Raw genomic sequence first — 25,201 nt, 5'->3', positions numbered from 1 at the left:
ATCAAGAAGCTGGCGGGGTCACCCTTTGGGAAGAAAAGATTTCTGAAGCATGCAGACACAGTCTATGTTCTCAGAATCTTACACTTCTTAAATCTCATTGTAAAATGTCTACAAGGGGCTGGGCGCTGTGGCTCACGCCTGTACACCTAGCACTTTGGGAGGCCAAGGCGGGCAGATTGCCTGAGCTCAGGAGTTTGAGACCAGCCTGGGCAGCATGGCAAAACCCCTCTCTACTAAAAATACAAAAAATTAGCTGAGTGTGGTAGCTCAAGCCTGCAATCCCAGCAACTCGGGAGATTGAGGCAGGAGAATTGCTTGAACCCAGAAAGTAGAAGTTGCAGTGAGCTGAGATCATCGTGCCACTGCACTCCAGCCGGGGCAACAGAGCAAGACTCTGCCTCAAAAAAAAAAAAAAAAAAAAAAGGTCCACAAAGGCAATTTTGAAGGACGGGGATGACACCATTCAATTCCTGGAGGGAGAAAGGGGGACAGAAAACAAGGCTTTGACTGCTCACAACACACGCTCTGTTTTGATAAAAAAAACTTTCAGGTCAACCCCCACATCAAAGCTGTGGCTGTCCTGAGGCACTCCAAGCACCAGCATCTTCTGGGCCAGGATATTTGTCACAAGACCCTGGGGATAGACCTTGCCATATGGGTTCAGTGAAATGAGTGGTCAAGACAATGACTTCGGAGGTATAAAGCTGTAGGAATACCTGCTTATAAGCGCTCTTGCTATTTATTTATTTATTTTTCCTTTAAGCAACATCTGATTGGTTCGGAAAGTACTCTGTGTCAGGCACTGTGCGAGACACTATAGGAAAAGCAAGGGTGAAAAGATACCTTGTCTCTTAAGGAGTTTGCAGTCTAGAACAGTGCTCTCAACTGGCCATGTTTTGTCCCAAGGAACATTTGGCAAAGTCTGGAGACATTTTTGGTTGCCACGACTAGTGGTTGGGGGTTAGGTAGAGGGTGTTGCTGGCATTGAGGAGGTAGAGGCCAGGGATGCTGCTAAACAAAGCACAGGGCAGCCACCACAACACAGAATTATCCAGCCCGATATGTCAATAGCGCCCCAGCTGAGAAACCTTGATATAATCACGCAAGATATGTCAAAGATACCTAAAACTCTATTTTCTGGGCTTACATGTTCAATTAAGGAGTTCTCTTATTTGTTTTTAATATTATATTGCAAAACTTATGAGTCAGCTTCTTGGGAGAGTAAGTAAAGTGAGAAGCACCGGTTGCAGGCAGGGACCAAATCTCTCTAATCTCAGAGTTTCATATTGAACCATTGATACAAGGTGCAGGAGGGCTTCCTTGAAAAATGTGATCCCAGAAACATAGCTGATGATAGAGAATCCTGCCCAGATGAGGTAGGAAAGCAGACCAGACACAGCTACTGCTTGTAAATTATATCCTGTGGTATGGCTGAGGGTATAGTTCTACTTGAAGTTCATACACTGGCTGAATTAAAACCAGGGACATAGCTTAGGGCCTTCGTTTTAGAATTCTTTCTTCTACCCCCATTTGTCAAGGCATATATAAACTCTTCGATTTCAGCAGTGTGAGCTTACACATCCTCTCAAGTGAAAATGTGTCATATATTTTTTCCACCTTTTTGTTTTTAACCCTAGGGAGCATTACTAATAAAATCGGTCCCTGTTCTATGGGCTATGATCCCAATCTCTTAAAAGAAGACCTACACTCTCAGGTAAGATGAAGGCTGTAGAAGTTGGCTTTGGAAAGACCATGAAAACAGCAGCCGCTGGTTATAAACTATGATTTCTTAAAATGTATTTCCAGGTAGAAAGTAATTTGGTCTTCACAGCAGGTTTTGAAGTGTGGGATGTGGTAAAGTGGCTGACGTTTTGAGAAATCAGCAATGCCAATAAATTTTTATAACATTGGAATCAGACTTCTTTAAGCTATTGAAGACTTTAGTTAAATTAATCAGTCTACAAGACTTTTCAGTTGGAGCAGGATGATTAGAAAATGTGCTGATTGTGCTGTGTTTCAGTGATTTATTTGGCACGATCATGGTTGCCATGAAGTCTGTATAGAAACTATCTTGGTAAACTTAGACAAATTAAGTAGACTGGATTTCCAAAACACTGGCCACATTAATATTATCTGTATTACTGGATCCAGTTTTTAGATACTTAACATTTTAAAAATCTGTATCTGCCTAGACCGGGTGACTTTGAATTTTAAGTATTTAAAAAATTTAGCTTGGCTAGAAAATTGAAGTAAAAGAACCCGACCCACCCCTACAACCTGGTCCCTTTGTGTACAGGTTATCTGAATCATTATCTTAATTTATACCTTCCTGGCTAAATGCATATAGTTCTACAGGGCCATCTTTCATGTCTTGCTCTCACTACTGACATTAAAGTAAATCTTTTCTTTATTAACCTCTAAATTGTGGGCCATCATTTAATCAAATAAATGACTGTGTTTTTAATGTTCAGGTGACTACTTACAGAATGTACAATTGTGATTGCTTCTATACTGCAGACTTTTTACATTGCAGACCTTCTATATCACAGGCTATATTAAAGATAAAAGCTCTGAAATAAAAAGTTTAGTGAAATCTGTAACAATGAGAGGTACCATTTACTGAGAATTAGGACATTACTAGGTGCTGGCGAATTTTTTCAGTCTACAACAAATGACTCATCTTATTCTCACAGCAAAATAACGAGATAGATATTGGTATTATCATCATTATCCCCAACTTAGAGATGAGAAAAAATGAAGCATGGGAAAATGAAGTAAATTAACCAAAATTATATTACTAATTAAAGTATATAACTGGGTTTTGAACCCAGACTGTCTGGCTCTAGAATCCCTATTTGTAGCAATCATGGAAAAACATAAGTTATGTGTGTTAGCCAGGTATGTTTTCTACTTCTTGGTTTTTATAATCTTCATTTCAGGTCTAGGGTATGGAAATCACGGGGCAATCCTCTAGCAAATAAAAAATGGGTGAATAAATATCACATTCTTTTAGTACATATTATGTATTCAGGTCATTTTACACATACTCTGTGAGAAACTAATGAAAAAAGATGTTTGTGCAACTTCTACAATACTATGGGTCTAATACTAGTCTTTTAATTATTTTTGTAAAATTCTCATAGCAGTCATTGACCATAAACTTTGGGATTAGAAGCAAGGCTAAAGTAGGTAAGGTGAGAATGAATATGTTCACTCTAAAAACCTAAAACTCTCCCCCATATTTTCTGAGTTTACATGTTCAATCAAGGAGTTCTCTTTATTATTATTATACTTTATGTTCTAGGGTACATGTGATCACGTGGGCTTCATCCCTGGGATGCAAGGTTGGTTCAACATACACAAATCAATACACATAATCCATCACATAAAGAGAACCAAAGGCAAAAACAACATGATTATCTCAATAGATGCAGAAAAGGCCTTTGACAAAATTCAACAGCCCTTCATGCTAAAAACTCTCAGTAAATTCGGTATTGATGGAACGTATCTCAAAATAATAAGAGCTATTTATGACAAACCCACAGCCAGTATCATATTGAATGGGCAAAAACTGGAAGCATTCCCTTTGAAAACTGGCACAAGACAGGGATGCCCTCTCTCACCAGTCCTATTCAGTATAGTGTTAGAAGTTCTGGCCAGGGCAATCAGGCAAGAGAAAGAAATAAAGCGTATTCAGTTAGGAAAAGAAGAAGTCAAATTGTCCCTGTGTGCAGATGACATGATTATATATTTAGAAAACCCCGTCGTCTCAGCCCCAAATCTCCTTAAGCTGATAAACAGCTTCAGCAAAGTCTCAGGATACAAAATCAATGTGCAAAAATCACAAGCCTTCTTATACACTGATAACAGACAAACAGAGAGCCAAATCATGAATGAACTCCCATTCACAATTGTTTCAAGGAGTTCTCTTTTGATTTTATTTTTAATATTTTATTCTAAAACTTACGAAGCAATTGCTTGGGAAAGTAAGTTTTTCCCTGGGGTCCAGGCACATTGGGAAGGTGTCTTCATGCTGAATGGCTTTCAGAGGCAGCACGTACATGTTGGGACCTACATCTCAGCCCCATCAGTGCTGTGGGATGGCAGAGCCAGGACACACCCAAATTATAAGCAACCAAGTGTTACGGGTAAGGGCATTTATACCACCTTCTAAGCATAGAAATACCCCTCTCTTGACAATAAACAGTCTCAGCCTGAGACTCCACACTCCAATTTAAGCATTTTATTTTTTCTCATGTTCTTATAGTATCAGGAATTAACTTGGATCTTCAACTAATTTTTAAAAATTCTAACCTAAGCAGTTCATAGAATGGCCGTGGGAAAATAAGGTTAGTGTTGCACTTCAGGTGTGAAGCATCAGGTTTTCAAATGTAAATGATCAGAGAATAGTTTACATATGTGATGTCAAGTGGCCAGAGATGCTAGTCATCTTCCAGTGGGTAGAAACAGAAGCCCGAGGGACTCAGTACTTGAGGGGTCTCTCTAGCATATCCTGAGCTACCTAGCCAGGGATATCTTGTTTTCCTCTGCATACATTAATGGAAGCCTGTCCTGTGAAATTCTCTGATGAACACAGCAGGCATGAGTTAAAGAAAGGGGAAAGAGTATTTCTGCTGGATGGTCTCAGGATTTAGGCTGAATCTAATTTGGAGCTATGATTGTTTTTGGATGATGGTAATAGCACTGATGGAAATGAACCTGATGTCATATTTACTTGCTTTTGATAGTTCAGGCACACCTGGTGTTTGTTGTTGTTATCTAGGACTTGCAATTCTGTGATCTTATTAACACAAGCCTCTTAGCAGAGTGTTTCCACCGCAAACCTTCCTCCCCTGCCTTCTTAAAAACTGGTGAGCATCACTTAGTCCGGCATGAAAGCTTCCACGGCTGCTCACTTCTGATTCCCAGGGCAGTTCAAAAGCATTTGTAATCCTCTGGATTCAGCCCTTTGTTCACCATTTCCTCCTTCTAAGGCTTTCTCTTTTGATGAAAACAATCCCCTTGCCCTTCATCTGGCCAGATGAGCAGGTGAACAGTTCTCTCCAGAGACCCACAGAAAAACCCTGTGAGGGGTTTGGAGAAGAAATGCTGCTAAGTGGAGCTTCACTGTGCTGACACCGTAATACTTTTCCAGTGCCCTGGTAGCCCTACCTGTGAACTGCCAGCTCTCTCTGCACTCACAGACTTATCCTCTCACCAGTTCGTGGCCCTCATCCTTCTCTGTAAACTGATTGGCTCATGAAAGGAATTATGGCAAAGGGGCAGAAACCTCTGGATCCTCAACTAATTTTAAAGTTTCTAACCTGTGCAATAAGGAACCCTGAGCTTTGCTACCTACCATATGACACAATTAAATAGGGTTATATGTCATCAGCTTAGATAACTTTGAGACTTGGCTCCTATAACATTTTTTTCATGGCAGCTGCAAAGAAATGCGATAATAACTCACAAGAAATGGAAGGGTGTTAAATATTCAATTGATCACTTATGCTGTATAGGATATGGTACCAGATACTACTTATATCCTTAGCATTGTAAAGCATTTTACATGCTATTCTCACACCTCCTGGAAGAATTATATACGTACATAAATTATATATATGTGTAAATTATACGTTATATAAATTATATATATATAATATATCTAATATAATATATATGTTTCTCTTCATGAGTGTCTTATCTCTATTCTTTAAATTTAAAACTTCAATTCATGGACTTTAAATAATCCATCTGTGTTCACAAAGTAGTAAAAAGACTTGAATGTGTCTTCTGATCACCACCTGACTACTCTTTTTGCTATAGCACTATATATTTTAGATTTTTGAAATTCCTTAAAACACTTTCGCCTCTCAGTTTGCATTGCGTTGGAAGAAGATTCATTCATTGTTTCGTGACTAGTGTTGTATTTGACCACCAATATTCACAAGCCAGATTTTTAGTCTACGAGTTTGAAAATCAGATTCTAAATTTTAGCAACTTATATTTAAAGATTTGCTTTCGATTTCTGTGGCAGGTCAGTATATGAGTAACAATACACACAACATATAAAACATGATGCTTTGGAATAAATTTGCACTACCAATTTCTATTTTAAAGTATAGATATTAATCTCTTCAAAGACATTGCTGCTGAAAAAAATTAATGATGATGTTCTTAGGGTTCAGAATACAGACAGGATTTATAGTTGTAACGAGGCAGAAAATCTAGTTTCTGTCTTCTGAGTGCTGACAATATGGTTCAGGCATTGTTTTTCAGGCATATATTTAAGATATACATTTGTGTTTGGAAGACTGTTTATATTATGAAAATGCTTCCATGTGAACAGGCTTCATACATCCTGGTACTTACCTGGGAGTTTCTCTGCACACACTTACCTTTTGTTTTGGAATCAGAAGTTATTTCTTTGTATTTTTGTTCCTCTTTTGAATCAGTTCTTTGGAGATGAACTAGTTTCCGTGACTTTATGTCTTCCCAAAAATCCATCTGAAGGAATTTTTAGTGCCTTAATTTAAATATTTCTTAAAGGAAATATAAAAGTTCAAGAAATGTTTGCAATAGTTAGTATTCACCGATGTTTTTCTTTATGACTTGGCAACTAGAGGTAATGTCCACTGTTGCTGTTATTATAATGTAATTACTTAATAAAATGGCCTCTAATTGCTGTTTCTTGAGATCTACCATATGCTTATAACCACGTGAAGTGTGTGGAAGACAAAGAAATATACTACATCCCATTTCTGCCATGAATTTAGTTTGAAGAAACTATGTAGATATTCATAGAGAAACCAGAAAGAAAGCAATTTATGCACTGTATCATGAAAAACCTTTACTTTATCAAATCAGCAGCTTTGGTGGGTAAACCAAATTTATGGTATAGTTCTTGGTAGCCATTTCAACCTTCTATTGAATGAGATTGAATAAAGTATCTAAGCAACTCATCAGGAAATGCCATCAAATTGAAATTTTAAAGTTACAAAGGCCTTTTTTCCAGCAACCTGGCAAGGTGTGCCAATCAAATATATATTTAGTTGGGACAATTCAAAGATCTCATATTTTTTCAAGAATCTTGATACTCTTTAATTTACTTAGGGATGGAGTAATTAAAACTATCAACATTGAATAGTCTACTCAAAAATACTTCTATGCTATAGAAGCTAAAATAAAGGACCACAATGAAAGGCATTTACTTTAAATTGATATCTGTCATAACTGGATTTTCTTCTTAAGGTAATCAAATTGATCAATTTTATAATAAAGGAAATGAAACTTGTTGAGTTCACTGGGGATTTGATGACACATCTCATTCACCTGAGTTTCATGCTTAGGTTTTCCTGGCTACAACAATCTGTCAACCCAAAGCAACATTTTGCGATTTCAAGCTATTCCAACTACGAAGTTGTGCTAAAACTTGTGTCGGCTAATATTAAGGAATTTCAACGAAACTGACCTCTTACAAATAATCATTTAAAATGTTTGACAAGGGTCTAAAGAAAAGGGAAGACGAGTTTTAACAAAACTATCTTATAAATGCAAGTCATGCCTGATTTTCTGCTTCTCTAGACTAATGATTTTCAAACTCCTTATCAGCACATGGGTTAGGCCATTCCTGCATTGCTATAAAGAAATACCTGAGTCTGGGGAATTTATAAAGGAAAGAGGCTTAATTGGCTCATGCTTGTGCAGGCTGTATCAGCATAGCTGCAGCATGTGCTTCTGGTGAAGACCTCAGGAAACTTACAGTCATGGCAGAAAGCAAAGTGGGAGCTGGCACATCAAATGGTGAGAGCAGGACCATGAGAGAGATGAGAGAGGTGCCACATACTTTTAATCAACCAGATCTCACAAGAACTCACTATCTTGAGGACAACACTAAGCCAGCCATGAGGGATCCGCCACCTTGATCCCAGAACCTCCCCACTGTGCCCCACCTTCAACACTGGGGATTACATTTCAATATGATGTTTGGAGGGGACAAACATCCCAACCATGTCAGTACCATTTATAGTAAAAGCTTAGCAGGAGACCCCAATAAATAAAACAGGTAAAAACCGAGCTTGTAGGGTGGGAGAGGAAGGAAGAGCCCTGCTAGGTTAGCTGCTTCCCCTTCCAATTCCCTGCCATAGCAGGGCCCCAAGAACCCTTAGTTGAGCCACAGGGCTCAGTTTGCCTTCTGGACCCATCATCACAGGTTACATCATTTTTCAAGTTCTAGGAAGGAGCTCCATAGACATCATGCAATTCCTGTGCTTGAATGGATGCTGTTGAGAATCACAGGCTGGGGGACTCAGGAGCCATTAGTGACAATGCTACAATGAAGTAACCTGCCAGAGCACAGAACAGAGGCAAAGAGAGTCCTGGGAGCCTTCAAGTCCTTGATTCTTGTGTTCTTGAAATTCAGCAGAATTTCCTTCTCTTTTCCTTCTCCATAGACTTGTTGTTCAAATCTCCCTTCAAATTACTCTGTTGAGAACCAGTTCAAGTTGCATTTATTTCACTTGCATGCAAAAGTCCTGATTCAGTACAAATACTATGACCATCATTATGTTTGTCTTTCCATTCTGACAACATTTACATAAGTTGTCCCATGTGAAATAAGACAAAAGTGAACACGTCATGGTCTCTGCCTTGACAGAGATAAAAATTTAGTGAGGGTATCTAGAGCATAAAATAATAATTTCAATGCAGAACCCATGCCTAACGATGCTTCTTCGTGATCAATGATTCTATAAGTCATTCTGGGGAAAATGTCACTGAAACTAGGTGAACTTTCAATCTCCTATTAATAAAATACTTCATTTTTTTATATTTGTTAATTTATTTGACAAGGGAGATAGCCTGACGGATCATTCTGTGAAAGAAAAATCAACTGTTTTGAGAACTGGAGAAGCTGAAGATTATTCACAGGACATATCTTACTTGGAGGAACTGGAGGAACACCGATTTTCTGTCTGGTGAGTCACTATATCCTTTCTTTTCATTTTCAAATTTAAACGTATTGACTCCAGCAAGAATTATTATTTTATTATTTGTTTATTCAACAAATATTGATTGCATTCCTATTGTAGGCTATAGAATGTGTACTCCGACTTCAGAAAGTTCATAGTCCAATGAGGAATATTAATGTTTAAAAACATCAGTGTGATCTGATGATGGTATTTTTATTTATTTATTTTTTTTATTTTTTATTTTTTTCCAAGCCAAACTGTATCCAGCTTTATTAAAGATACTTTCCATAAACAATCATGGTATTTCAGGCAGGACATGGGCAGACAATCGTTAACAGTATACAACAACTTTCAAACTCCCTTCTTCAATGGACTACCAAAAATCAGAAAGCCACTATAAAACCCAATGAAGTCTTCATCTGATGCTCTGAACAGGGAAAGTTTAGAGTGAGGGTTGACATTTCACATTTAGCATGTTGTTTAACAACTTTTCACAAGCCGACCCTGACTTTCAGGAAGTGAAATGAAAACGGTAGAATTTATCTGAAGATCCACAATCTAGAAATGGAACCAATGCTGTTTTGACAGGTGCCATCTCAGTGGCATCACTGGAAAGTCCAGATTGCCTGACACACTGGTAACCAATGACTACGGGTCAGGTCCCAACAGATGTCTGGGCTTAAGGGAGTTAAGTCTATGCTGAAAGATGGAAAGGGAGAAGAGAACATAAAAACAAATTTGTTTTTCCATACCACAAGGCTTTTGTGCCAAGGTGGCCATGTGTGTCAAAGTCAGGGACTCCCTCCTCCTGGGAACCAAGAGGAAGTCTCTCAAAACTAGAAGAGAAAGGTGTTTTCCCCACATCAATCCAGCTTTGGAGACATTCTATTAGTGACATATGCCCCTTCCCCCAAAAACAACAATGAAGTGTTCTGTGTGCTAACAACATAGCTTTAAAAAAAAAAAAAAAAAGTAAAACAAAATTCTGCATTTTTATAAAACTTGATAAAAAATAGTATTTCAAACTGTACAGTCACCAGAAGTACACAGTTATCAAAAATGCACACACTTCACTTGGCATCTCCAGCACCTTCAGCTTTCTGTGCCTGGTCTGTTTTGGCATCTCCGTTTTCTGCAGGGTTATTCCCCTCCTTGCCAGCATCAGCTTTTCCCTTTTTCCCTTTGGGTACCTTCTCTCCCTTTTTTGCAGGGGCCTTTTTAGGCTTGGGCTCTGGCTTTGGAGGAGCAGGTTTAGCAGACAACCTCGCGGATCTTCTCTGTGGTTCGTCCTTCACCTTGGCTTTATCTCCTTTAGCATCCCCTTCAGCCTTTCTCTTGGGCATGGTGGCGACGGCGGCGGGACGTAGGTGCTGGACACGGGATGCAGCGCGCGCGGGCTTTGGTCGGTCCGGGGGTCGTTCTCGCCTCTTCTTCTTCACACTGCTCCGATGGTATTTTTAAAAATTGCTCAAAGTGCAACATGCGCTTACAGAGAAGCTGATGGCTGAATTTACTAGAGAATGGAGAGTGGTTCCCAAAATAAGTTTGAGCCAAGTCTTGGGGAGAAGATTGTAATAGAGAAATGGTGACAAATTGGTGTGGACAGAGTCCAGAGATGGAATTAGGGGGATAGTTGGGGTTGACACATGCTGGATCACTTAGTTCACTTAAGACCTAAGGAGGTCATAATTACTGCTCTCTCTACTTGGTGATGTGTTTATGGGTGTATCTGTTTCTGTGAACGCACATATAACTGATATAGAAGAGAAGTGCTGGGAAGAGAAGGGCATGGTCCCTCTAAATGATACAGAAGCGGGGAAGGGTGTGGTCCCTGGCTAGGGCTCCACCCCCAGGCCTGTGCCCATGGACCTAGGTGAGGACAGGAATTTTTGTTTTCCTGCCCAAATGTTACATTTCCACCCTAGCCTGCCATACCAACATCCTGTGCCTATAAAAACTGCCAAGACCCTAGCAGGCAGACACACAGGTGGCTGGACTTAGAGAGGAGCACATCAGCAGAGGAACACATGGGTGTCTGGATGTCACGAGGAACACACTGACAGGCACCAACAGGCTGGCAGGCCACTGACTGGCAGAATGGCACGGAGTTTGGCTGGGGCAGTCGGAGGAGAGCCCGGGCTGCCTTACTCCAGGGGAAAACCTTTCCACTCCATCCCTTTCTGGCTTCCCCCAGCTGCTGAGAGCTACCTCCACTCAATAAAACCTTGCATTCATTCTCCAAACCTAGGTTTGATCCGATTCTTCCAGCACACCAAGGCAAGAACCTGGGATACAGAAAGCCCTCTGTCCTTGAGACAAAGTAGAGGGCCTAATTGAGCTGGTTAACACAAGTCGCCTATGGAAGCTAAACTAAAAGAGCACTCTAACACATGCCCACTGGGGCTTCAGCTGTAAACATTCACCCCCAGACACTGTCATGGGGTCAGAGCCCCAGAGCCTGCCCATCTATATGGTTCTCTAGAGGTTTGAGCAGTGGGGCACTGAGGAAGTGAGCCACACCCCCATAGCATGCCCTGCAAAGGGGCAAGGGAACCTTTCCCGTTTCATAATAAACATTAAAAAAAAAAACATAAAAGAGTGAGCAGTGGATCTTCTCAGCAGTAAGGAGTACAGAATTTTGCGATGGTGGTGTCCATCAATGGTGGTGAGGAGGAATGACAGTGGTCATGTGACACGAGGAGTGACCTTGGAAAGAAGAGATGGTACCTAGTCAAAGTCATGCGTACCTACCCATGGCCTCCCTGCCCACCCCGAGATCTGTTCCTGAAATTCTTTTTCCACTGGGCATTTATCTGATTTGGTTCTCAGAATTTGCTTTCACTCTTCCATCCTGGAACCAACATCTGAAAACATGGTATCAGCTCAAATTTCCTGTGCCCAGTCACAGTTTTTAGAACTCCCATTGGTCTTAGCTTAGAACTCTAAATGCTTTCACCGGTGCTTTTCCTGATGCTGCCAGAGTGTGGTATTCAGGCTAAAGAGTGAGTTGTTTTCCAGATTAAGAGAAGCAGGTCTGCGACTGAGAAGCATCAGGCATGAAGGGAAGCTAAAGAACTCAAAGACAAGAAACATACATGGCTCTCCTAGAAAGAAAACATGTACAAGAGATGCTATTTGCTAGTAAGAAAAAGACATGCTCCCTATTCTTCAGAAACTCTGTGATAGTCTCTAAGGGGAGTAGTGACATACTTGTTAGATTAGATTCAACGATATAACTTCCAGAACAGAGGTTTTAGGTGCTTACTTTGATGTATGTAGATAAGTGATATGGTTTGGCTGTGTTCCCACCCAAATCTCATCTTGATTGTAGTTCCCATAATCCCCATGTGTTGTGGGAGGGACCAGCTGAAGATAATTGAATCATGAGGCCAGGTTCCCCCTTCCTGTCCTCTTGATAGTGAGTTAGTTCTCACGAGATCTGGTGGTTTTCTAAGGGGCTTCCTCCTTCACTGAGCACTCATTCATTCTCCTTTTTGCCACCCTGTGAAGAAGGATGCATTTGCTTCTCCTTCTGTCCTGAATGTAAGTTTCTCTCTGGCCATGCTGAACTGTGAGTCAATTAAATCCCTTTCCTTTATAAATTACCCAGTATTGGATAGTATATTTGTAGCAACGTGGGAACAGACTAATGCAATGAGAGAGCTGGAGCTTCTGTTGAGTCATATGCTAAGTTCTTAATTCTTATTCGGGGTTCACCAGGGCTAGAGGAAAAGCTTCATTAAGCCCTCAGGCTCCCAGCTCTTCCATTTCCCCTGTTTTCCAGGCCTTCTGTAATGACTGAGCTCCCTGTTGCCCTTCGGGAATGACCTTTCAGAGTCCAGAATATGCAGTGTCACAATACGGTTATTATCTTATGTGTTAAGTTAAAAGGCTGAAGGGTTTCCCAGGACCACAGAACTTCAGTTCCTGATTGATCCTTTAAGATGCTACTCTCAGGCACTATGCCTTCAATTGGTTTCCTCTGATGCTCTAAGAAGGCCAGATGCTGGCAATTACAGCTCCTGGGGACAAATCCTGTTCTCCCTATGTGTTTGTAAATAAAGCTTAATTGGAACTCAGACACATTCGTTTGGTTATATGTTGTCTTTGGCTGTTTTCCTCTGCAATGGCAGAATTATGTCCTGAGACAAAGAAGGTATGGCCCACAAAACCTAAAATATTTACTATTTGGGTCTTTCCCAAAAAAGTTTGTCCACCTCTGCGCAACACTGACTTAAATGCTTCTCCGCTGCTCTCTCATGATGCCACTCACACAACTTTTAAAAATCATGTATTTTCTAATTGACAAGTAAAATTGTATATATTCATGGTGTATAACATGATGTTTTGAATTATGTATGCTTTTTGTAATTGTTAAGTCAAAGTATTTAACGTATGCATTTCCTCTCATAATTATGTTTTTCTTATGGGAACACTGTCTTAGTAATTTTCATGTATACAATATATTGCTATTAATTGTAGTCACCATCTGGTACCATAGAACTCTTGCACTTATTCTTCTTGCCCAACTTAAATTTTGTGTCCTTTGACCTACAACATTCCAGCCTCCCCACTCCTCAGCCTCTGGTAATCATCCTTCTACTCTCTGCTTCTGTAGGCTCAACTTTTTAGATTCCACATATAAATAAGATCATGCAATACTTCTCTTTTGGTGCCTAGCTTATTTCACTTAACATAATGTCCTTCATGTTCAATTGTGTTGTCACAAATAACAGAACTTTCTTCTCTTGTAAGGCTAAATAGTATTTCAGTTGTGTTTATATGCTGTATTTTTTATCCATTCATCCATAAATGGACATGTAGGATGCTTGTGTATCTTGGCTATTGTGAATAATGCTACAATAAACATGGGAACACTTGCATTATTTTAAAGATATTTGTATGCTTGTTTCCCTCTCCAGGCTGAGCTCCTTATGCATTTTGGTTATGCTAAATCACCAAACGACTTTCAAGACTTCGTTTCTTGAAACAACCATTTTATTTGCTCACAATTCTGAGGGCTGGGAATTCAGGCAAGACATAATGGAAAACTCTTCTTTTGGTCAAAATAAGCCTCAGGGGTAGCAAGAGAAGGAATAGACTTCCCTCTTGATGCAGGTGCAGAAAGGTGACATTGCAAAAGGGCATGTTGGGATGGAAGATACTGTGTGGCCATCTTTAGAAACAGTCCACAACATTTTGCTTCATTCATTTCTGTGTGCAGAGTTCCTAGCATAGGGTTCAAATATTTGCTGAACAAAACAAGTTCAAGGAAACAAAAAGGTGTAGGCTCTGCAGATAGATGAACCTGAGTATGAATTCCAGTTCTGCTGCTACTGTGTAATCGTGAACAATTTGTCTGAGCTCTCTAAGGCTGCCTTCTCCTGTGTCAAACTAGAATAATAATTTCTGTGTTTTGGAATCTGATGGATACTGGGAAAGTTGAGAGATAAAGTGCAGAAGATATTCTTACAGCAACTAAAACAAATGGTTTTTAAATAAAGACAATTATTATTAACATTATTAATAATCCATTTTTAGGAAATACATTTTCCAAGGGTTAAAATAGAGGGCATAGGTCACTCAGATGATTTCTCACTTTCTGTATCTGCTTTTCCTTCTGTTCTTCAGACACACTGAATGCTGGATGACATCAGCACCTTTCCACTTTATCTGGCATGTTCTGCCTATTCCTAGCGATGTGATTGGCGGTTGCAGCATCCACTTTATGTCCCAGAGAAGCCTTTCCTGATTCTCTATGCAAAGTGGGACCCATCTCTATTGTGGCAATTTGCTTTTTCATCACCTTGTTGGTTTCCTTGAAAGTACTTAACCCCAATTTAAAATAATGTTTTCTGTTTATTTCATTGATTTGTTCATTTTTGTTTCCTCTGACTAAACAGAAGCTGTAGGCAGGAATCCCCCTTCTCTGGTCACTCCTGGGTCTCCAGGTCCTAGCCTTAGAGTACCTGGTACATAGGATGACCAGCAAATACTTACTGAATGAGTGAATAGAAGGAGGAATATGTGATCACTTCTCTCTCTCTCCCAACCCCCTTGGCTATTATACCTATTTATTGACTTCCAATCTCTCGCTTCTCTGGAAACTGCTACCATTTAAAAAAGGGGTAATAGGGGATAATTAATCACTATACACATTTCTTTTTAAACCAGGAGTTGAGGATATGGGGGCTGCTCAAACCTCTATAAATGTCTGTTTTAAATCGTTTGAGATACAATCTGAACAATTTCCTTGATGTTTTATTAGAGCTGGTAAATCATTTATTGGGGCAGCCTTTACCTAAATCCTCTCCAAATCCCCATAAAATGCACTTAACACAGAATACTGTACTACCCAGCTTCAAAGATATTATATGACATTGGGTAGGAAACATTTGCTGCAGCACAGCAAGTTTAAATGTGTGTTTTCTTTCTGTCTGATATGCTCTATCTCCTACCCCCAACTCACTCCTCCCATTTCCTCCAGCACTCATTTGAATATGCCAATGTTGGTGAATTTGGTAGACTGTGAAAGCTTCAGGAGGTTTTAATACATATTTTTGATGTATAAGACTCTTAGCTAATCAAAGGCAAGTTTATTTCATTTGTAGCTGCCAATAATTTTTAAAAATGGCTTCTGAAATACAATTTTAAGACTGTCCTACTTTTTTTTCTCAACCAAAAAGATACTCAGCTGAGTTACACCTAAATGTGTAAATGACATCCCCATTCCTACACATCTCAATCTAGTTGGTCAGCTGCCAGCAGGGTTGGGTAATCTTAGGTGACAGTCTTTGGGATAGTCCCTGGGAGGGTCTGCATCATGACTGCCTTTTTTTTCTCAGCTGCAAGACCTCTATTCACAAGGTGTTTCAGTTTTTCCTTTGAGATATATTCCTGTATGACAGGTTGACTATCTTCTGCTTATGTGTTAGATACTATGAGATGCCCAAGATATTCCTCAATACTTTTATAAATTGCAAGCACTGAATACATGTTTGTTGAAATAATATACAAAAAGTTAGGGTAAAATAAGAAATATTGGTATTTCCAGAAGAAAGTTCTGGAGAAAAGGCCAGTGGTACAAAATTTGAGGCTGACTTTAGATGTTCTGAGTCAGGTTGTCTGTGGTGGCTCTCATTTCTTCTTGGCGGACATGTTTCTTTCCCAAAAGTGCCTTTGTTTCCCCTCTTTTCTGATAACGTATCTCCCCTCACCTCTCACATACTCCATGGGGTTGGGCGTGATATAGGTTATGTTCCTATGACCACTATGATTGGCCCAGGGATGGGCATGTGATCTGAACCAGGCCACCCAAATTCTTTCCTGGAATTTTATATTCTATTGCTTAGAAATAGAGATTCCTTTTTCTCTCCCAGGTACTAAGCTGCAGTGATTTCAGTTTAATGCTCCCTATGGCCAAGGCCACTATTTTGCTAGTTATACTTCCTCTACTACCCCTTATTAACATTTATAATTTCTAGCCTACTTGAAACCAGTAGCCGTAGGAACCCTACTGATACTTTATAGGTGACACATGTATGTTCTGTCCTACAGAAAACAAAATGAACAGTTGAATCCTAAAAATTGTATGTTAGACATGAGTCTATAGAGATAAATGGTATATATACACATATATATGCATTTCAGGTCAAAAAAGATACTGACCACTGGGAACTTTAATTATTATTATTTTCTATGAGTGAAAGGACTTCAGGGAGAATGTTTACAATGTCCATTCAGTTAATTATGCAAACAGCCACTCATTTACCTGTGTAAACAGAGCTATAGAATCCATTCCTTGTGGAGTGAATTGGCTTCCCTGCTTCCTAATGCAGTACCTTAATCTTTGTACAGTGATTTCTCCAAAGAAGTAAGCCAGATTATGTGATAAGTACCTCTGGAAATTGCACTAAAGACTGTTTCAAAACAGTAGACGTCACTCCAGTGGTTTAAAGAAGTTAACATAGTTTCAGAGGTACCTAACTCCTAAATGGGAAGAAGGTTCAGTAACAAGACAATCTCAGAGAATCACATATTTGTAGAGCAGAAAGGGGTTTTGGGATTATTCATTCAGCCCTGTCAGTTTATACAAGTATAAAGCTGAGAGCTATAGAAGCTAAGTGACTTGCCTTAGGTCATCCAGCTAATAAGAAGTGGAAATGACCCTAGAACCCACTTCCTTTCCATTTCAATTCAGTCCCAATCATAAAAAGTAAATTCTCCCTAGAACTCTGCTAGTCTTTTCATAGTTTCCTGTTTCTATCAATTTCAAGCTGCTTTGATATTTATCAATGCATTGATGAAAGTGCTGATTTTGGGGAAAATGCATATGATGGATTTACCTCTGTGGCAAGTCTCCTCTTGGCTACAAAGGTAGGGAATAGGCATATGCCAAGATATCTGCAAAATGCACATTGCTGACCACACAGGCTGAGATCTTTTTGTGTTCTCGACCAGTTGTTTATGTGGCTGACATGACTGTACTGCTTAGGCGAGGTATGGGTTAACTATACACATCACAACAGGAAAGTTGTTCTTTAATAAAACTGATACACTTTCCTTTTTATAACACACATGTGATTTGACATTGAAATAAAATGCAGATGCTTCTTTGATTGGCGTATTCCCTGTTGTGCTTTTCTGAAACACCTTCACATATGGTCTGCCTCATTCCTGAGAAATGACTTGTTGTTTATGTCATACAAACAGAACAGATTGATTTTACAGTGAGTAAGGAGGTTGATGAATTGTACGTTGGAGAGAAATCCTTGTCTCGGCAATCCAAACACTTGAAAATAAATGTTGCCTTTTGGAAAAGGCTCTCGTGATACACCCATGATCCCTTTATTTCATGCCCCCTTTATAGGGGTTAAATAGATACAACACGTACAATCTCAGCAACAGAAAAGGTAGTTACAGTCACCTCCAAATATCATTTTTCTTCTCGCTTTGAAACACATACTGAAACCTAACAAGTCAAAAAATGGCAGAGTCGTCCCAAAGGAACAAACCCCAAATATTAACTTCAACATTGTGTCTGCACTATGACTGGGATGAAACGCTCCTGATATCTGGCAAGAGAGCAGTACTCGCTTCTTATTTATCAACTGAATCTTAAATATAAAATTATTATGCTAAGAAGCCTTCTTAAGGGCCTCCAACTTTCATTCCCTGAGAATTATTCTGTGCAATACGGTGAAAGCAGTGTGTGCTCATTCCTATAATGATAAGCTGACCATGTCCATGGGTGCAGAATGTTACACTTTATAAATCTCTTTTCCACATTTTTTCATTTGGTGCTCACAACACTCTTGTGATACTGTTATTCCCATTTTACAGATTATAAATCTGATTTCCAGAGACATTAGGTGGCTAATTTACCATTAGGTGGCTAATTTACCAACACTCAACTAGTGCATCTATGCTCTTTCCATATAGCATGGAATTCTCTAACTAGTCTCAGATTCATACACAGACATTAGTTCATGCATTCTGCAGTTTTAAAAATATAATGTCTTAAGTTGTATTCTACCGGCCTGTTCTGCAGCATTCAGTGGGTGTGGAGTGAGAGTGAGACGCCATGCAGAGGGAAGCTAAGTCAGCTCTACAATAGTTCATCAGAGCAAAATAACTATGGAGGTCTATTCCTGACAGTAATTTATCAATGATGCACATTTATTAGGTGTGGCTAATGCTTGACCATATATTTGTACTGAGAAGGAATAAGTCTTGGTGGCTAAGAATACAGGCTCTGGAGTCATAGTACCTAAACTCAAACAAATTAGCTTTACAAATTTCTAGTTGAGTAAACTTAGACAAGTTTCTCAAACTCTTTCTATCCAAGTTTCTTTATCTGTACAAATGAAGCTAGAGGTACCAGCCTTATTTTAGTGAATTCAAATATGTATATAAAAATTACAATAGTACAGGCTGGGCGCGGTGGCTCACGCCTCTAATCCCAGCACTTTGGGAGGCCGAGGCAGGCAGATCACGAGGTCAGGAGATTCAGGAGATCGAGACCATCCTGGCTAACATGGTGAAACCCCGTCTCTACTAAAAATGCAAAAAAATTAGCCGGGCGTGGTGGCGGGCACCTGTAGTCCCAGCTATTCAGGAGGCTGAGGCAGGAGAATGATGTGAACCTGGGAGGCAGAGGTTACAGTGAACTGAGATCGCACCACTGCACTCCAGCCTGGGCGACAGAGCAAGACTCCATCTCAAAAAAAAGAAAAAAAAAAAAAAAGAGAATAGTATAAATGCTCAAAGTATATAGCAAATGCTCAACAGATGTTAGCTATTACTATTTTTAGTACTAGTATTATTTTTCAGATACAGAGTCTCAGTCTGTTGCTCAGCCTGGAGTGCAGTGGCATGATCACAGCTCACTGCAACCTTGAACTCCTGGGTTCAAGCAATCCTCCTGCCTCAGCCTCCCTAGTAGTTGGGACTACAGCCATATAACCACCATGCCCGACTAATGTTTGTAATTTTTTGTACAGATGAGATCTTGCTATGTTGCCCAGGCTGGTCTTAAACTTCTGTCCTCAAGTGATCCTCCCACTTTGGCCTCCCAAAGCACTGAGATTACAGGTGTGAGCCACCACTGCTGGCCCTAGCTCTTATTACTAGCTAAGGCTCTGTCCTCTCTGCTACTCTTCACAAGTGTCTGCTCTCCAGCCTATATTTTAACTATTAAAATAATGACTTGCTTGTTTTGGGGAAACATGCAAAGTATTTGGTAGTAACGAAAAGATCTTCAGTGTAAAAATAAGATGTTAATGGTAGAGGGGAGATACCAGGGGAGTAAACATAATGTATTAGTCTTCTGTTGCTGTAAAACAAATTACACAAACTTAGCAGCTTGAAACAACACATTGTGTTTAATCGTATAGTCTCTGTAGGTCAGGAGTCTGAGCATAGCTTAACTGCATCCTCTGCTTAGGGTCTTACAAGACTGTAATCAAGATTTTGGCTTGGCTGTGCTTCATCTGGAGGCTAAACTTGGGGAGCAATCCCCTTTACACTAATTTGGGTTGTTGGCAGAATTGATTTCTTGGTGGCTGAATGATGGAACGGGGGGCAGCTTTTTACTGGCCATGGCTAGGAGGCTGCTTACAGTTTCCAGAGGCCACCTATAGTTCCAGGCAATATGGTCTTCTCTATGGCCACTTACTTTATGAAGCCAACAAGGAGAGTCTTTCATTCAAAGAGGGCCAGCGTTTCTTTCAAAGGCTTTTATCCAGTTAAGTCAGGACTGCTCAGGGTAGTCTCCCATTTGGTTTCAAAACCAACTGATGGGGAACCTAATTGCCTCTGCAAAATCTTTTCACCTTTGCCATTTTCAGTTGGCCAGAAGCAAGTCATGGGTCCCACCCACCCTCCAGGAGAGAGGATCACACAGGGTAGGAATACCAAGGGGCAGAAATTACGGGGGCCAATCACGGGATCCTAGTCTGTCTGCCCCACATAGGGAGGCAATGACACAGGCTGCTGCTCTTTGGAGTGGATAGTAACTGTCTCCCTCCTGGTGCATGTGAAGAATTCTAATCCAGTTTGCCTTTTAGGTGACATTCACACCTGCTTCTTTCCTATGGGTGGGCCTGAGGCTGACATGGCGTATGTTCCCCGTTGATCTCTCAGGGCCTAACTCTTTTGCTCCAAAAGCTTCCTTCTTCCTCTCAGAAAACTTTATTTTCACGCTACTTTCTTTATTGCCTTGATTATATGACCACAAAACACCATTTTCTTCTGTAGCCCCTCTCCTGTTCATACACGCTATCTCCTCTGTACGTTGATTTTGGTACTATTTTATGAATATGATTTTCTCTTTTGATTTTAAGCTTTGTATCTATTTTCTTGGTGGGGAGGGGTCAGTGCTGTTGGTGCTCAGTGAACTCATTTAAAAAGTTATTCTCTAACAGGGTTTCTTTCTGGCAATCCATTTTTAAAATATAGCTAAGAAGCCATAACTGCTCTGATAAATGATCTCAGTTCATGGATACCATGGTCCACTAGATTTCTAGAAAGATAAGAAAAATGACATCACCTTTCCCACATCTATGTCTCCGTAAGGAAAATAACATGAAGAATGTAGTTTTCACTGACATCACTAGGGCAATTAAGGCTTTGATCCCTGTGACTTCTCTTATGTTTGAAAGCAGGTACGTGTTGTGTTGGACACTGTTGGTTCCACCTCAGCAGCCACCTTGTCCCCCATCTTTCTTACTGGGGATGGTGCCTTCAGTGGTTGAAAATAGTAGATATGTTCCCAGTCCACCATGCCCTATGGGTAGTCATAGGTGCAGTTCTGATCAATGAGATGTGAGAGGATATTGGCGTGGGCTTCCTTCTAGAAGGGAAACAGGGAAGAAGAACCCTTTTTCCCATCCTCTTATTTCTTCCCACTTGAATCATTGCTGTAAGGATATGGTATTGGAAGCTTCTGCAGACATCTTGCATTATGAAAGGAGGAAAATGAGAAAGAAATCAACCCAGCATTCTGCTGTGTGGACCCAAAGCTTATCACCCCCTTCTACCTATTTGAAAGTTTCTTTCACATGAGATAATTAAATGTGCTATTGTTCAATACTCTTGGACGAGCATTCTGTTGCTCATGGCTGAAAGCAATCTTACTGAGACAATTAACCTGGTGGACCCTCACCCCCATTGAAGAGTAGGTATTCATGCTTTCATTCAGTATTTAATAGGTTTACATGGTATCCTATATTCTGGACTTGTAATATTAGAATTTTTTCATATTATCTGACATCCACCAGAGCATAGCATATAACTAGTTGCTTTTTAGCTCAGTACTATTTGGAAAATGAGCACAGTATGGTGCAGGAGATTCTTCTCCACAGATACCACACTGATTCAGTTGGAGAGATGGAGAATGAGGTGAATAGAATTAATTTAGCCAACTGTCTGGAAACCTAACGTGACATCAGTGATAAGATTTAAATATCCAGGAGCTTCAGATTATGAGTCAGTCCAAATCCAAGCTGCATGATTTAAATGATGAAAGGGCAAAGCTGGGCAGGAAGCAATATAGGGATTTATTTGATGCAAAAACTCAAATTACCAGTAAAATAGATAATGTTCTGTTGTAATAGTTTGCAAACAGCAGCAAGAAAACAATTCAGCGGGTGTGTTTTGAGCTTCAGGCATTGTAAATTCTTTCACTCTCATATACTTTATGCCTTCTTTAATAAAGTGGAGAGTCTTGGGCCAGCTTCATCGGTGACGGTAGGTGGTCATTCATTTCACAATCCACTAATTTTCATGATTATTCAGTATTTTATGTTACCTAAACTGCTTTGGATTTTGTCTTACTCAAATTGTAATATGGCAGTAGTTTATATGATTTCAGAATCATTAATTCAGTTGGCGTTCTCAGCATATGGAAGTTACTCCCTCATCTCTCCACATACGAACAAGAACGGAAGGATCTTAAATGCGCTGATGGTACATAAAAGTTTCTTAAATATATATCAATGGTGTGTTAACCTAGTGTATTTTATTGGAAATAGCCAAGTGCTTAGAATTCCTAAGAAGAAAAACAATTTATACCAATGCATATTTATCTTAAATTCATTTCTGCTTTAACAACTGAATTCTTGTATAATGTAGAACAAATAATAAAGATGAGGTAATTTAAGGTTTTATGAACTTTTTGCTTTGAAATATTTGCGTGGTATGAGCTTTTACAGAAATATTTCCGGAATATACTCTAACGACACCTAGCATTATGGTCCATCTCCCTGCCCCTCCTTTCTGCCATATTGCTGCTGACCTAAAATTTGATTTTCATTGGCAGCTTCCTGTTGAGTTGTCATAGAATCTATGTGGCTACTTTAACGGTGGACCACGTGCTATTTTTCAAGGCCACCCAGTTTGTTTTGGGAAATTTTGACAGTGAAAAAATTCCTCCTAATAGTATAAAATCTGTGATTCTGTGTTTTGAATTATTAGTATCAGTTTGACTCTCTAAAATCTCAGGTCAAAAACTATTTATTCCTATATTTATTTACCCTATTTATGTATCCAAATAACTTATTTATGCATTTATCTATCTCAAGATGTAGAGATTTGTTAAATATCATTAGATCAATTGCATCTCAATTTCAGTATTCCTCGTTATCTTCTTATCCAGTTACTGCCTGCAGTGGCTAGAAACTTGACACTCTCAATACACAGCTCTGCACAAATGCTTGGGAAGGATTCAAGGATAGAAATGAACATAGCTTTCACCTTTTAGGAGTCCGAAGAACAAGCAGTGTATACTGTTTTCATTGATGGGCTAAACATTACCTTGGTTTAGCCTGTTTATGGATTTGATAGAGAGATTATGGATTACTCTGCTCTCCAATATTCTGTTCTTTTGCCAGACACACAGAAGACTACCTATTCCCTTTGTAGTTGGTCTGAATTCCTCTGGCCAATTGATTAAGAACAGAAAGAAATGTATGTCTGTCCTTCCTGCTCAAAGCATTTAATCACCAGTGTGACATCCCCTCTCTCCTTTCCTCTAGCTAGCGGTTATGGAAGAGACCTGTATTGAGATTACAGGATGAACAGATCAAAGTACCTTAGACCACTGAGTCTTCCTATGGAAGAGAGCCACTCTGGAGCAACTATCCTGCAGCACACTTTGCATGAACAAGAAAATTGTGTATTGTGTGCAGTCATTGAAATGTGGGAGTTGTCACCATAACATAACCGAGCGTACCTTAATTAATACTGTAATCAGCCTTGAAAGCCTACAATCACTCAAAATTTATAATGTTTTTGGTAAACTATTCTAAAAATTGCTTGCAATGGGGCTAACATATGGAAGCGGTCTCTTAGCTAGTGATGAGTGAGCCTGTTCAAACTGCCATGTCTTTACCTAATACATCATCTTATTTAACGTTTGAAACATCCAGATGAGGTTGCTAATATCTACAATACATCTATGGAAGTGATGAGAGTAGTTTTAAACTGGGAAAATTCCAAAGGTCTCAGGATGTATCATTCAAGAATGTTCAAGTGTGGGCTGGGTACAGCGGCTCACACTTGTAATCCCAGCACTTTGGGAGGCCAAGGTGGGTAGATCACGAAGTGAAGAGTTTGAGACTAGCCTGGCCAACATGGTGAAACCCCGTCTCTAATAAAAATACAAAAATTAGCCGGGTGAGGTGGCGGGCACTTGTTATCCCAGCTAGTTGGGAGGCTGAGGCAGGAGAATTGCTTGAACCCAGGAGGCAGAGGTTGCAGTGAACCGAGATCCTGCCACTGCACTCCAGCCTGGGCTACAGAGCAAGACTCCGTCTAAAAAAAAAATGTTCCAGTGTACGTTGCACTAAAAGGGAATGAATCAACCATCAGTGTCTTTATCCTTTCCCCCTAACATATATACTCAAAAGTCATCTCACCCTCTGGTGTTCTGGTAAAACAGGAGACCTTTCACATCTCCTCCTGAATTGCCATCTGTGGAGATTTTTCCCCCCAAGTCAGCATGCTCCTATTGGGGCCTACAAGCTCCCCTTGAATCCCATCTACTCTGCCACTCCCGATTCCCACGGGGACCTTTGGAATCCCTGCTTTTCTCAATTGTGCTACTTCTGTGCTGACCTCAGTAGATAAATGCTGTGGGTTGGGCCACACCCCTTTTCTCTTTACTGGCCTTTCCTAAATCTGCGCCAGTACAGTCAGGCCTGTCATCAACCTTCATAGTGTCCATTTTTACTCTCCATCCTCTACCTATAGGGTTTTATCCTATGATCCCCACTTGACTAATTTACAGGCCCATGTAGACCTCAGCAGAAAGTTACTCAAAGATGGTATTAGTGGGTATAAATGAAACCAGAGTCTGTTGTGTGCTTTTACCTTCAAACTGCGTTCCTCTTCTGTCAGCTGAAGTACAGCTTTGTCTCTTCTTGTCCCTGATGTTCAGTGAGTGACCGTTGTACCAAAACCACACGAAATACGTTGCATGCATACATACACATTAATCTCATGGACAACTTAAAATTCTCAGAAAAAAACCCAGGCTGTGATCATAGTTAAAAAAATTTTTTTTTTCTAATCACAGTATCATCTTTATTGATTCTCTCTCCTCAAGTATAGTAGTGGTTTGCAGTACTGGGCGTATCAATGGTTTGTAGTGAGGGGCATGACAACACCAGTTCGCATAAGTGACTGTTCATCTTCCTCTTTACAGTTTAATTCCTGGATCCCCCAGTGCTTCA

At 39.9% G+C, this 25,201-nt stretch overlaps 1 protein-coding gene across 1 annotated transcript; it reads right to left on the bottom strand.

Moving 5' to 3' along the window:
- Positions 1-9,209: 9,209 nt before the first annotated feature.
- LOC101017746 (non-histone chromosomal protein HMG-17) lies at positions 9,210-10,434 on the bottom strand. Its single transcript, XM_031666904.1, has one exon. It carries the CDS (start codon positions 10,310-10,312, stop codon positions 10,040-10,042), a length of 273 nt encoding a protein of 90 aa, XP_031522764.1. The 5' UTR covers positions 10,313-10,434; the 3' UTR covers positions 9,210-10,039.
- Between the last annotated feature and the right edge of the window lie 14,767 nt (positions 10,435-25,201).

This window comes from Papio anubis, chromosome 6 (assembly GCF_008728515.1).
Source record: "Papio anubis isolate 15944 chromosome 6, Panubis1.0, whole genome shotgun sequence".
Lineage (NCBI taxonomy): Eukaryota > Metazoa > Chordata > Mammalia > Primates > Cercopithecidae > Papio > Papio anubis.
The sequence above is the reverse complement of the archived record's forward strand: the minus strand, read 5'-3'. Positions and strand labels throughout refer to the sequence as shown.